Consider the following 15,087-nt stretch of genomic DNA (forward strand, 5'->3'; position numbering starts at 1 on the left):
TCTTATCCTGATTAGCATATTTCCTAATTATAATAGTTGAATTCTTAGTCAAATTCCAAAAACAAAAAATTTGAAAGCTACTCTTTTTAGTTCTCAAAATTTGGCTTGGTTTTTTAAATCATTGGTGAAAAGTAGATAACGGAAGAAATTTAGAAGTAAAAGTAGTTTCTATAGACTTAATTTTTAAAAATAAAAACAAAAAACAAAATAGTTACGAAACGAGACTTAAACTTTTACTTTTATGAAAGTTTAGGGACTAAAATTGATTTTACCTAAATATCGAGGGAAGCCTATAATATGCAAGAAAACAAACCAGTTTCCAAATCTGCATGAAATGACACAAAGTAAATATATCCATGTCCAATTAAAGAAATGGTTCTACAAGCACAATGTGAATAAATTAATGATATGTAAAAAGAAAAAAACTTAGGCCCCTCCATAAGGTAAAAGCGAAGTAGTTGCAATATTTAAATTGGCAGTTGAAGTGAAACAACTAAACTAAGCAATAAAGCTTTCCATGTTGAAAAATTGAAGTTTCTTAACTACTTTAATATGATCTTTCTCTTCAAGTATTATTTTACATCTCTCAGAGATTTGAACACAATAAATAATTATGTACCTTTTGTACAGTTGCATATAAGCAAAACTAATAAAAGAATCTCGTCCTCCATCACATCATAGATTGCCGACAGTTGAAATATTGAATTTCCTGTCAGTACATGATACAAACTGAAGTGAAACAGGTTTTCGCACATTCAATGGTACAGTAAAGCGGTCATAACGAGTGAGAAGAACAGATTTGGCAATGCAGATTGAGGTTGTGGTTGATGGAATACAAGAAAGGAAGGTATGAATTACCTTGTAGGAAAAGGGCATATAACAGCATGTCAAGAAGTAAATGCAAAGAGTCTATCTACAATCTTTGTACGACAGATTGGACACTCAGAACAGGCAAGTGAACAAGATTTACATACTGCAATTTCAAAAGACCAAAAGTTAGAACCAGGAAACAAGATGTTGGAATTTTTAGAAGATGTAAGGAAACTTACAACAAAAATGTCGACATGGAAGAAGAATTGCTGCAGTTGGCAATTCGAAACAGACTTTACACATGTGGGAATTCGTATCTACATTTCCTAGACACTTGAGATCCTTTTCCTTCATCTCTTGCATCCGTGCCTGAAAGGAATATGAATGGTAAGGATCAAAACATATTGCACTCCTATGGTGAAAATCCTTTCATAGAAGAAAAGAGGTATCTAAATATTTCAATGTTCTACTCTATTGAAATTTTATACCTTAAGGCGAACAACCAATGGTTCCTCCTCGCGAGTTTCTTCGGGTTTTTTCAAATTATCAACAAGATTGGCATCTTCTTCAAAGATGGTTACTGTTTCATTATCGTCCATTTTTGTATCAATAACATTTTCCATTTCAGAATTCTGTCTTGCATCACTTTTAACATCTGAGATAGCTCCACCTCCACCCTCTTTCTTCAACTTAGCAACCAGTACCCACATGTTAGCTAAATCATTTTCAAGAGCTGCCTCCCTTTTTTTTGCTTCTTCCATTTTCTTTCGGTAATCATCTTCTACAAGTTCCTTTTCAGCTAAGGCAGCCTCCAGAGCTTCCTCTCTTTGTTTCCTTGCGTGAAATTCCATTTGTAAATCATCTGGATCAAGATTCCAGGAGTCAAAATCATCACTGGTTGCTGCTGAAATATCATTAGACCAGCCAGAGAGCCTTCCCTTCCGTCCAGGTCTCGAACCATCATTGTACTTGCGATTCCCACTGTGATTATTTTTAGAGTGGGCCAAATCTCGCGCACTCATTAACTCCTTTTCTAATTTTGCATTTTGTAAGGAAAGCTTGGTGACTTCAGCTGCTAAATTCTTCAACTCAACAGCAGCAGCAGAGGCTAGCTCCTTTGCGTAAGAAGCTTCTTCTGCCAATTTTTGATTCTGTACATGCAACCCACTGATCTCTTCTGAAAAGTGAACTGATTCCAATTTCAGTTTCTCATTCTCAATCTCCTGCTTAAATAAAGAAGCTTCAGATAAATCATGCACAGCCATTGCTCTAAGTTATAGAAAAAATTCAAATATGAATAAATAATTAGAAAAATATAACATCTATCATAACCTACAGAAACAAAAATAGAATGAACAGACAGAGTCATGTCATAAGAAGCATACAGCGCAGCGACTCGTCCTTATATACACTATTATGGTCTAATCCAATTATGACAGTGATGCCATAGAATCATATAGATGAAGCGTCAAGAACCAGTAATCAAAAAATTAGTATAGTCAACCAAGAGTGAAAAGGCTTGCCTGCGATTGAATCTTCTTTTTGAACTCTTCAATATACTTTTCTGGAAGACAACTTTCAGATGAACTTGACAATTTATTGCTAGTAACTGAAGCCAACTGTTGCTCTAAAACTTCTACTTTCTCCTGTAATTCTCTGTTCTCTGCACACTGCCAGGAGACAAATATAGAAGCAAGTGATGATCCAAAACTAAAAAAGGGCAGAACAATGAGAAGGAAGCTTCCTAATTAGATCAATTGCTCGATGAACTGTCCACTATAGGGATCTTGTGAAAAGAGTGCACGTGAATAGAGAAAAAGAGGTGGCAACAAACCTTGTTTTGCAATTGCTCTTGAAGAACACGATTGTCCGCTGTTTTGATCTGGAACAAGAGAAGAAAATTGGTAGATAAAAGGATTTTGCAATTATGGCTCCTAAATACTACTAACGACATATTGGACCAGTAGTATACATGACCACATTCTGAATAAATCAAACTTCCAACCAGTTGAACAACATTGTATCAAAGTCCTTCAATTGATTAAACCAGAAAACTTACCTCCAGCTCAAAATCCTTTTCACTGCACTGAGTCATTAATCTTGTAATGGTCTGCAACCATCAAAAGTAGTAGAAAATGAAATTAAAAATTCTAATTAAAAAATAACAATAATAAATAAATAAATAAGTTAAAACAATTGAACGTAAGTCAATGAGCTCCAGGAAGTAGCACCTGCTGCATTTCGACCATCGATGCACTAGAAATTGAAGACTCGCCAGCCTCAGTAATTCGTTGTTCCAAAGCCCTCATTTGCCTCTTCTTTTCTTGAATTTCATGTTCTAAGTTCTGGATCTGGATGAAGGAACAGAGACATGATTAAAATATTGGCTTAGGAACCTTGTGTTAACTTCTGAAGCCAATAAGATGCAGCAAATAAAGAAAACTCATGACTAACTATACTTGAACTTTAGAACCATCAGGATCATCAACAGACTGCTCCACCAAGCGTTTCAGTGTGCTGGTTTTAAACGCAATCTCTCCAGCAAGCATCTTAACTTGCTCGACAAGCAGATCCATCTGATCTGACAATGTCATCTCGTCCTATAGTACAATATAAACAATCATTTTTAATATTCATAGCTCATAGCTCTAAGAAAACAGAAAAACCACCCTTAAAAAGAATCTGTAATAAAGAAAAGAAATAAATAAAATAAATAAGAAACCAAAGACCCTCACGAGCTCCCATAGCTGCATAAATTGATATCATATAATTATGTACATTATAAATTGCCACTGTTGCACCGATGAGAATTGGAAAAAAACTGATAAGCTTTCGGTATGATGTTTAATTTGTGAAGAGAAACCCATGTAGATGTAACATCACAGAGAGTCTAAAGCACCAATAATTTCACTCACGTTAGTTGATCCAGTGATTGCACTATCAGCTGGTAAGGGTTCCCCGTTCAGCTGAATTGAAGAGAAATCTGAGTGTACAATTGAAGATGAATCATTTTGATTCTCACTTTCGGATAGCAATCCTTGGGGGACCTCCGACTTCTAAAAAAGAAAATTGAAAAATGAGCAACAGATATATTGTTCTCAAACTTAGTAAGAACTGCAGACGCGTTGAAATAGGAAAAGGGAGGCGACTTGACAAAAAACTTAGGTATGTAACGGGAGTTGGTATTTTCTCCTTTGCTATTAGATGTTACATAGCAGAAGACTAACTATTTGAACACTGTTTTATTCCACAAGTAACACAATTGATAATTTGCATTGAAATCTTATCCAAATAAAAGCAGATGATGATGATGATGATAACTGTTACAAAAAAATGCATGGAGGAAGAACCACAGAATTCCTGGTTCCAGTCACTAACAGTAAAATGTTTCATGTGCAGAACAAGGCAATATAAGATGAGAGTGCTCGTCTTGGATTTTTTAAGCACTGAATTTTTAAGTTCTTCACATTTGTGATGCCAATGAGAAGCACAAGAGAAGTGAATGTGCATGCGTATGTTGAAGAAAGCTTATAAAGACCACTTACATCATCAAAAGAAGATTTGTTCCTTTGATGGCTAGGAACATCACTCAAACATCCAGGAATAGAATTCTTAGAAGAGACAAGTATGAGTTTAGTCAGCCTCTGAATCCTACTCATGAGAGCAACCTTGGCTTCTTCCTCCTCCTCTAATCTTGATTGCATTTTTACTTGACCTTCTTCCAACTATTTAATTATACATGAAATTACACAGTGAAATAATATTCTCAAAAATAGTAATTGAGCCACCAAACATGACCGCAGAAAACAAAAACCTGTTGCCTCAAATTCATTATCTCCTCATGATTAACACCAGTAAGCATCCCCCTCTTCAACTGATCAAGTTCTTGCTTGAGGGTTGAAATTTCTCTCTGGTACTTCTTTATCAAAGATTTCTCATCAATTATCTGAACATACAATAAAGAGTTAAGAAAAGTGTTAAAGCTCATGTGCGACATTTTCTTTTAACATCGTGTCAAAAATATAAACTTCAATCAACCTTATTGCGTGAAGCATAGATTTCAACTCGTTTGGCCCTGCTAGCAAACTTCAATGTATTGTGAGTTTCCTCCATGTTACTGGATGCAGGAGTTACTGTGCAAATAAGCTGGAGATAATTTAAATGTTACATCAAAAGGAAGTTGGCAAATTTTACTGCCCAAATATTCATGGTAGGTAAAAGGGAAAGCAGATATTAATAAATCAAAATGATTCATCTATAAGTTCCATTTACGAGAAGCATGGACTACAAAGAACCTGTTTCTAAATCATATACTCACCGAAACGTGTCCATGCCCACTGAGTGAAGATTGTAGAAGACGGGTAAGCTTAGAGTCTCGATAAGGAACATGGGATGCCTTTCCCTCGCTTAATTTCCCAATAACCTTCACAGTGCAACCAAATATATAAATTACTTCCATCTTGAGGTATCCCCTACATAAGGGAAACCAATATCACAGAAGTACGAACATTTTCATGAAACATATGAAAATTAAACTTCTTCACAGGCATTCCAATTTCTACTGTACTAAATGGCTTGATGTAATAGTTTAATCTTAAACACAACAGGCCCGTAAAATCACGAGGATAGTGGATAATGAACCAAAACTTGGTTTACTAAATCAGGAACAGCATGACACAGGATTCTAATTGTACGGTTATATTTGTTAGGGAAAGAGCGCAAAAATATTTAATCAATGCACAAAAGCCCTATAAAAAGGCACCTACTGTTCCAAGAGTCAAAAGGCTTTTGTTTATATAGGCTCCTTCCTTTCTCCTCAGTCCAGTAGTTTTGGTCTTTGAGCTCTCGGACCCAGCTAAATCAATCAAATTCTGTTGCATGGAGTTAATATTAATGAGAATGACACAATAAAATTTAATGGCATCACATATCAGAATGAAATAGGACCAATCTTACAACTTACAAGTTGAGAGAAGATGACACCGTCATACTCATCACCACGTGCACTACTTTCAATCATCTGCAAGAGCATACTGCACACTTAGTTTAGAGAGGCAGAATGATGGGAAAGAATGCACTAATTGTTTCTAGCACACAAATACATTCGTCAAGAGTGGGGGGATGGGGCCAAAATTTCCCATAGAGCTACCACAGCAGGGACAAGTTTGTCAGTTTATAGTTTTTAAATGCACTTCCATAAAGAGGTGATGCCGGGATTGAAGAAATGAACTGAAGAAAAAGCAATTGGATGCTCCACCAGGAAGGAAATTCTTTAGGTTTACCAGTGTAAATATGGTGTGACTCCGGCTACTGAAAAGATTGAAATTGTTTGATCCAACATGACGATGCTCTGCCATTTAAGACCTTTAGCCATAAACCATTTATACACATAAAAGGGCGCAATGAGAAGAGAAATGGCATCGAAGCAGAAGATCTCAGTTAATACCTTCTCCAGCGGCTATAAATGATAAAGCATGGCCAGGAGACAAAACTACTTCCTCCTTTATACCTTCAACATAAGTGCCCTAATTGATGACAGCAGCATCAAATATACAATTATACCAAAACAAAAACAGTTTACAGGGTGATGACTACAAGGACAAGTTAAAAAAGAAAAAAGGGCACCTGTGCATCTTCCCTAACACGCAAATTCTGACCTGTTGGATCCAGCAAATCATTTATCACCTGGTATCAAGAATGAGAATATGATCGCGAGTTCAATAACTTTGAAGATTGGAATGTACTATTTAGGACTTTGCGCCTGATTGTTTAGTATGTCAAAAATTATATTCTTCATATAAAAACAAGATATCCTTTGACGCTCAACAATGTAGGACATAAAGTGAATTTACAACCACCGATGGAACTCGGTAGTCAGTCTAAAGATAAAATAACAATTGAGAAATGATCGAAATAACAATTTAGAAATGATCGATCACTGAAACTCTAAAACTTCTCTGTATAGAATTACTTACTTCATTGTATATTTCAAGGTAAGATACACGGAGCAAGAATTCCCTTCCAGGAGTCTACACATAAAAACAAACGCTCATCTATATGGACAAATACTCTCAAAAATAAATAAACAGTCTTTTAAAATTTTCAACAGATAAATATAATATGATGACCTGCAGAAGCAAGGAAGAAAAATAAGCTAATAAAGAAAAGGCTAATTACAGTAACGCAAAAGTCGTGCCGTGCAAAAATTTTTCATATATAGCATCCTTTTCTTCATAGTTCATGTGAATAGCAAAAATGACTTCCTAAATATCAACACTTGTCAATGTTATATAATAATATGTATTCATTCAATGTTAAGGCACTTAGGTTTGAACATTCACCACAATTTGTGATGTATATCTTCAAAAGATTATATGACAAAAAAAAAAATTAATCATTAACCAAAAAAACCAACAATTCAACAATTTACTTTATTATTAACCTAAATATTGTTGATTAAAGTAGTAATTTTGCATGTCCATCAACCAAACATGATAGCTGGCCTGAAATTTTATTCAGCACGATTCAATAATTATTCTAACATTATTCAGGAGTGTAACGATAGTACTAAGTTCTGCTACTTATTATGACTTCTAGAGAAATTAAGTATTTCCTTCATAAGTAAGAACACAATCCAATGCTTACTTGAACTGACTTACGCTAGAATCAACCCACCCCACAAAAGTAAACATAAAAAGTTTTGGAAAGGACCCATCCCACATTGTCCCCTACATCCAAGACTTTTCATTCTAAAAATATACAAGATTTAAATAAAGATTAAGAAGAAACACATGTATTTGGCATACGCCTTTTTTGTTTTTCCAGTTTCCTCTCTGAAAAACTGCTTGAAAAAAGTATGGAGCCCTTTAAGACTTGAGTAAACGTCAATCATTGATGAGTCATGACAACAAGGCATTAAGTGCCTACTGTCTATCACAATAGGCTCCGTGTTGGCTACCAAGTACCACCAATAGGAACAGGTGATGAACTACATAAGAACCATAGAATGCATTTTTTGTGCACTTGCAAGACAAAGCAAGCCAAAGTCTTTTAAAGACAAGATTAATGGTTTGTTATGTACCAGAGTATAAAAGGAACAATTACAAAAACTATAACATCGACAAAAAGAATAATTAAAACTCAAATGATGTTAAGCATCTTAATGAACAGCAAGAACTGCACTCAAGATATTAATCGGCAAGAGTTTTGTGAAAAAATTATCAAGAAGTTAAGCGAACCAAATTAAGAAGTCATCAGTAAGGCAAAGAACTGGAGAATACTATTTCAATGTCTCACTTTAAAATTAAGCTAGGACACTTACATCTTGGATGATGCTGAAAACATCTTTTATAGCTAGTGGTATGATACCTGGAGAGTTTTGATCTCCCTGTGAATTATTTAGAGAAACAAATCAATAACATTACTCACGCATGCAAAATAGGGTTTGCAAAGCTATAATTGAGGGAGGTAAAAAAGTATAAAAAGAGATAACACGGTGGAAAATACCATGGACGAAAAAGCAGATATGAAGTAGAGGAATAGAAAATTATTGAATCAGCTCATAACAACGTCATATTGGCTATCAGGCAAATTAGCACGCCTCTCAATCAAACTCATCACTCTCTGCTAATCAAGTTTCAGATCTAACACCAACCTCTAGTAGTTCCAAAATGAAATGGATATGGCGTGATTGAAAAAATAAATAAACTATTGGCACTTGCTTTGTAGATTCTTTTATCTTTCAATAGAAACGTCAAATAGTGCTGCTACTCACTTTTGAAAGTCCTTTTTTGTAGTTTTCAGCTGAATATATAAAAGGGAAACCCCAATCTATGTGTCATTAGCCCTCAAAAGGTAAGCGCCAGTGATAATTAACAGCATGACCAAGAACCAGGAGACTGAAAAATTAAATGCTAAAGTTGATTCAACAAGAAATCAGAGCTTGTCATCCCTCTATCCACTTCACTATGGCAAAATTTATCCCAACGTGATCAGCGTGTGAAGTTTCAAGCATGCTGGTATTCATCAAAAAGAATTGTGGGGTTATACTTGTGGAGAAGGGGGAAAAATAAGAAAAAAAACCAACTTGGTGAAGAATATCCAGAGTCAACTTCAAGAAGTAAAGTTCCAAAGATTTACGTGTCCAAAGAATGATAATCACGCGAACACATAACAATTCAAACTTTTAACAGGGCTCTTACGAACATGAATATTAATGGTGAACAAAGCAGTTAGTCATAGTTAAAACAAGCTGAACTGTTATAATCCGGTTGTCATTAAACAGTTCAGGGTTCCTATACATAATAATGATAATTCACACTTTCACAGACTCATGAGTGATTGATGTATTTAAGGAAATCAGATTGAATAATTTGACTATTATGTTTAGACCCCATTAAAGTAAAACCCCCAAAAAGATTACACGTGGGTAAAACGCCAAAGCATCATACATACATGCATAGTGTGTGTCTTCCCACTGCTTGTCACACCGTAAGCAAATACAGTGCCTGCATCATATCAAAAAACAGCAGAGCTAAGATCTTTTTATAGTTAGATATAATGAAGTTTTCCTCCTAGATATCCAGTAATATCAAGATCAATCTAATATTTCCTTCATTATCTTATATCAAAACTTCAACCACTCTACAAGTAATTATGTTGATTAGTTCAAAGAATGTCGAGCTCAGTGAACTCTAGAAAGTGTTTCGCACCATTAACACCCTCCATAGCTGACTTTACAACTGGTTTAGCCGCCACTTCATACACCTCCGGTGAAGTCGTATCTGGTCCAAACACCCTATCTGCAACAGAGAAACACCGTCCTCAAGATGTTATGAGCACGAAAACTCATACATTACTGCTATGTTAATCGAAAATAGCATTCCTACCCAACCCTCACGCTAGCACAAGTTCAAATTGAAAAAATTCAAATTCAAAAATGGGTACCAAATCCATAGGCCGTGGCTGGATTATACTCATTGCGCACGATCTTATCCCCATCCGCATACCAAGCAATCTCATCCCCTTTCAGAAACTCCCTCTCGCTGCAAGCATAATCCCCAGACTCAAACTCAAATCAATCGCAAAAACACCAACACTAAAATCAATCACGGATCTGATTCAACGCCCTCCGATCTCTCCACTTACCTCAAAGGCCGAAACCGAATCGTCACAGAAATGCTATCCCCATTCCTCATCTCATCCACAGGCTCAGCAATCAAATCATCGGAAATAAACCCAACCGGCGAGCAATCACCATAACTTCCACCTCCATAGTGCATTGAATCCGACCCCCCTCGACCATGAACCATCGATCTAGAACCAAATCCACCACTCATTCCATAGTGCGAAGACGCCGAAGTCGAGCAAGATCGAGGAATCATCTTCCCGTTTGTGAAAGAACTCGGTGATGGACTCGAATAGTAAGAAGAAGCAACAGATTTCCGGTTAGAATACGGCGAACTACTATGCGTTCGGGACGATGACGCCATAGACTGAATCCAGCAAGTCAGTGACGACTCTGAAAGCACAAAATGCAAATCAAATCGAATTGAAAAAGGAAAAAAAAAACCCAAAAAAACAAGAATAAGAATCAGAAGCAAGCAAAAAAAGAAAATGTGTCAGAGAACTCACATGGTTGCACAAGCAAAAGCGAAGAACATTGAGAATTTGTTTATGCTTCTTCTTGTTGTTGTTGTTCTTCTCTTTTTCTCTATGCTAATAATTTGGTTCAACGCTTTAAGCTAACTCCCATGGAAGGAAGACTTTAGAGATTGTTTCGTCTTCTTTAAGACAAAGAAGAGTTGCAGGGACATAGATAGAGAGATGATATTTTAAATTTTTTAATTTGAATTTTTTTTTTTTTTTTTTTTTGGTGGAAATCATATTATTCTTAATATTATTATTATTAATTTATTTTCAACTTTCATTTAAATTTGAATCATATTCTAAGTTAGTTTCTCAAAATGTATATTTTAGTCTCTAAATTTTTAAAAAACAATTTATTTTAAGTCCTACTATTAAAATTATATTAACTCTTCGACGAAAATATGAATGAACTTATATTTTTTTATGACTAGAGTCTAGATATATTGAGCAATATGAATGTGCCAACGACTAATACACCAAAATAGTGAACTACAAATGTCTTTTAAATTTTCCTGCTTTGCCACCTTCAAAATTGAAACTCTAGATTTTTTAGTGTGATTAACTTATTTGGTAGCATAATCATTCGAAAATACAAGTTAACTCGTCATTTTTTTTAAGAATTAATAAACTCTTAATATATTAGGGACCAGAATAAGTATTATTTAAAAAGTTTAAAAAACTAAGAAGAATATTTTTAAAAATTTAGGAACTAAAATAAAATAATATTCAAAGTTTAAGAAATAAAAGAACATTTTTAGAAGTTTAGAGATTAAAATATAATATTATTAATAGTTGGATATCCAAAATAAGATTTAAATGTATTTTGAATTATAGTATTTTGTGTAATAAATTTAATGATGGTAACGTGGCAGATGGCTTGGGGTGGCTTTCAAAATCGGGAAGAGAAAAGGACTTTGAAAAAGTAAACCTGAAATTTAGCGGGAATAACAGTGGTCATTGGTCTGAGACGACAAAACGTTTCATTAATTACAAATTAAGTTAAGAATTAGTTATATAGAGTGATGATTTAATTTATGATTTGTAAATTGTAACTATTTAGTGGTAAAATTAATATAATATGGTAGTTTTAAAAACTATTTATAAAAATATTGTAATTTTGAAATTATTTAGAAAAATATTTTTTTTAATAGGTCAATGGTTCAAAATTTGACCTCTCGACCTTTACTTTTTTTTTTCTTTTTAATAATTTAGAGATCAAATGTTGGAAATTCGACCTCTTTTCTTTTTTTTTTAAAAAAAAAAATCCATCTTATAAAAACAATTTATAAAAATCCTACCTAAGTTGAATTTTGAACCCTCGACTTTAACTTCTTTTTTTTAATAATTTAGAGATCGAATGTTGGAAATTCGACCTCTTTTCTTTTTTTCTTTCTTTTTTTAATTTTTCATTTTATAAAAATAATTTCTAAAAATATTTTTTTATTTTATTTAAATTCTAAAAAGAATAAATTAAAAAAATAATATCTCATAAAAATTTAAAAAAATGTAAATTAAAATATCTCATTTATATAAAATAATTACAAAAAATCAATGTATCCACAAGGCGGACGTCGTCGATTACGAGCTGGTTGTCATCATCGACTTCGAATTTGAGGTTGCTCTGATTCTTCTTGATGTTGCTCTGGTACCTCTACAGATGCTTCATGATATAAATATTTATTATGCTCTCCATGACCCCGACCATGTCCATATACATATGAAGACGAAGGACCAGCATCTGAGTCATAATGTCCTGAACCAAATGTTGGCATCATCATCATCGGACTAACATAATTAGCTTGACTCTACGTCTGCATCACAGGGGGCAACTCTTCCACATTATGGGCAACCTCGTCAAACTCATCCTCTTCCCGTACAGGTCTTCTACGTATAGGAGCTGGTGGAGGAACAATAGGTATATCGTACATATAATGTATCTCTTCTATATAACTTTGGTTGTCCCTACATATAGCAATAACCTGGTTCGGATCATTCGCAACATCACGGAGTCTACTATTATTCGATCTCTGTGAATTATAAACAATTAGTAATATTTAAAATAAATTTAAATTAAAAATAATTAGATAATATTCATTCATTTACCAAATGACCCACGGCTGCTCCCGGACGAGTGACGTAGCGCCTTGTGATATTATTATACCAATGAATGTAGTCTTTAGTGACTTCCCTGTCAAATTGTCCAATAGAAACCCCCACTGCAATAAACCTTGCATGATAGTGTCATCGCACTACCAAATGTGCAACTTTTTTGGATCAATTTACAGTCTTTAAGTCGATATCATGCAGTAGGGGTTCAGTATTACAAGGCGATGAGACATCCTGCTGAAAATCGAATTGCCTCATCACCCTGTCAAGAAGATGTCACTCACCAATGTGAAAACATATGAGAGAACTCATCGTCCGCCATATGTTTTGACCATTCGTACAGAAAATTGGACAATGTATACATAATAATTTTGTACGGATCCCAAATAACCTGAAACACAAAATATTATATTGGAGAACATTAAAGATAAATACAATAAAAATGTGTATAAAATAATCAATTAGGTTCAGTGTAATGTACCTGATCAGGTTGAAGCAGATCAAACATATATTTGTACTGGCTGACTACATGTGTGGCTATCCTAGTCACACAAAATTTATCTCTCCACCTAAGTTTTTAAATTGATAATTTATAATCTAAATTAACTAGATTAGTGATATAAAAATTAAATTGAATTAAAACAACATACCGAGAACCGTAGGCTCGTCCAACTAACTAAGTGTCATTAACATGTTGTAGTTGTGAAGCCATTGTTGGAAATCGCTCCCAAACCCATAGTTGCAAAAGTATGAAAGGCCCAACTATCTCTCGAACCTCAGGTCTTGTTGCTTTGCATAGTTGTCTATACGACCATGCCAAACATGCTCCACAATTTTGTATAGTAAAAGGTACAAACCTCACAATTTAATTGATGAATGTGGGAGAAGAAGAAGATTTGTTGAAGGCAGTGAGAATGAAAGAACGAAGGCAGTGAGGAGAAAATGAGAGGCTGATCTTAAAGGTTGAAAGGCAATGAGGAATGAAGGCAGTGAGGAGAGTGGGGGAACGAAAGCAGTGTGAGAAAATGAGAAAAGACAGTGGGGTTATAAGCTAAATGGTCGAGTTTTCAAAACTCGACCTCACGAGGTGGGAAAGCAGTATGGGATGGGACTAGACGCTGACGCGCTGCAGAGATTCATATTCTTTTTAAAGGAGGTTGAAGATTCAAATCACTCTAACACATGCCGTAGAGATTTGGATTCTTAGCTATGCGATCGTGTAGCATTTGGTATACGATTGTGTAGTGAAGAAAGAGAGCTCTTGAGAGGCCATCGCAACGTGCCCTCATCATGTACTTCCACTATGCGATCGTGTAGTAAAACTTAGCGATCGTGTAACATTTGGTATACAATCGTATAGTAAAAGGTATGCGATGTATACGTTTTGAGAAGGTCATTGTCTATTTGTAATAGGTAAGCGATCGTGTATTAAAGAAAGAGAGCTCTCGAGAGGCCATTGCAGCGTGCCCTCATCGTGTACTTCTACTAGGCGATCGTGTAGCATTTGGTATACAATCATATGGTAAAAGGTAGGTGATTGTATAGGTTTTGAGAAAGCGATCGTCTGATTGTAATAGCTAAGCGATCGTGTAGTAAGGAAAGAGAGCTCTCGAGAGGCCATCGCAGCGTGCCCTCATCGTATACTTCCACTATGCGATCGTGTAGTAAAACTTACGATCGTATAGCATTTGGTATGCGGTCGTATAGTAAAAGGTATGCAATTGTATAGATTTTGAGAAGGTCATCGTCTATTTGTAATAGGTAAGCGATCGTGTAGTGAGGAAAAAGAGCTCTCGAGAGGCCATCGAAGCGTGCCCTCATCGTGTACTTCCACTATGCGATCTGTAGCATTTGGTATACGATTGTATAGTAAAACGTATGCGATCGTATAGGTTTTGAGAAGGCCATCGTCTACTTGTAATATGTAAGCGATCGTGTAGGAGTTTGTGGGCGATCGTGTAGTGAGGAAAGAGAGCTATCAAGAGGCCATCGCAGCGTTCTCTCGTCGTATACTTCCACTATGCGATCGTGTAGCATTTGGCATGTGATCGTATAGTAAAAGGCATGCGGTTGTATAGGTTCTGAGAAGGCAATCGTGTAATAGTAATAGTTAAGCTATCGTGTAGGAGTTTGTGGTCGATCGCAGTGGATTTAGTAAGCGATCGTTTAATCATATCGAGCGATTGTGGATAGATTGTAAACGATCGTTTAGTTTCTAATAAATAAGTTGTTCATCGATCACTTGTTCTTTCCGGATGTTTGCACCTATTGTTACGTTAATAAAGAATTACTAAACGATTGCATAGTAATTTTACTAAACAATTGTGTGCGATCTTGTATATAATTACTAAATGATTTTTTAATTTCCTTTAGGTCGAGGGTTTGTTCTATAATTTTCCAGAGGTCGAGGGCTTTGGAAAATTTTCTCATATTCTCTTACAATTTTTTTTAGTTTTCGACAGGTCGAAGGTTAAACCCTCATCCTCTTCTCAATTTCCTTTGGGTCGAGGGTCGAACCCTCGA

General features: G+C 35.2%; 1 protein-coding gene across 1 annotated transcript; it reads right to left on the bottom strand.

Annotated features, from left to right (window-relative positions):
* Positions 1-494: 494 nt before the first annotated feature.
* Positions 495-10,620, bottom strand: LOC120077847 (kinesin-like protein KIN-7D, mitochondrial). Its single transcript, XM_039031921.1, has 26 exons — positions 10,444-10,620; positions 9,958-10,330; positions 9,757-9,854; positions 9,522-9,611; positions 9,265-9,317; positions 8,132-8,197; positions 6,786-6,839; positions 6,436-6,495; positions 6,257-6,335; positions 6,093-6,160; positions 5,774-5,830; positions 5,577-5,681; positions 5,129-5,233; positions 4,849-4,956; positions 4,625-4,756; positions 4,356-4,535; positions 3,726-3,866; positions 3,270-3,410; positions 3,042-3,161; positions 2,870-2,920; positions 2,645-2,692; positions 2,334-2,480; positions 1,299-2,033; positions 1,050-1,179; positions 859-973; positions 495-709 (listed from the first exon to the last, which is right to left on the bottom strand). Exons 2-25 carry the CDS (start codon positions 10,299-10,301, stop codon positions 888-890), a joined length of 3,198 nt encoding a protein of 1,065 aa, XP_038887849.1. The 5' UTR covers positions 10,302-10,330; positions 10,444-10,620; the 3' UTR covers positions 495-709; positions 859-887.
* Positions 10,621-15,087: the final 4,467 nt, after the last annotated feature.

This window comes from Benincasa hispida, chromosome 5 (assembly GCF_009727055.1).
Source record: "Benincasa hispida cultivar B227 chromosome 5, ASM972705v1, whole genome shotgun sequence".
Taxonomy (NCBI): Eukaryota; Viridiplantae; Streptophyta; class Magnoliopsida; order Cucurbitales; family Cucurbitaceae; genus Benincasa; species Benincasa hispida.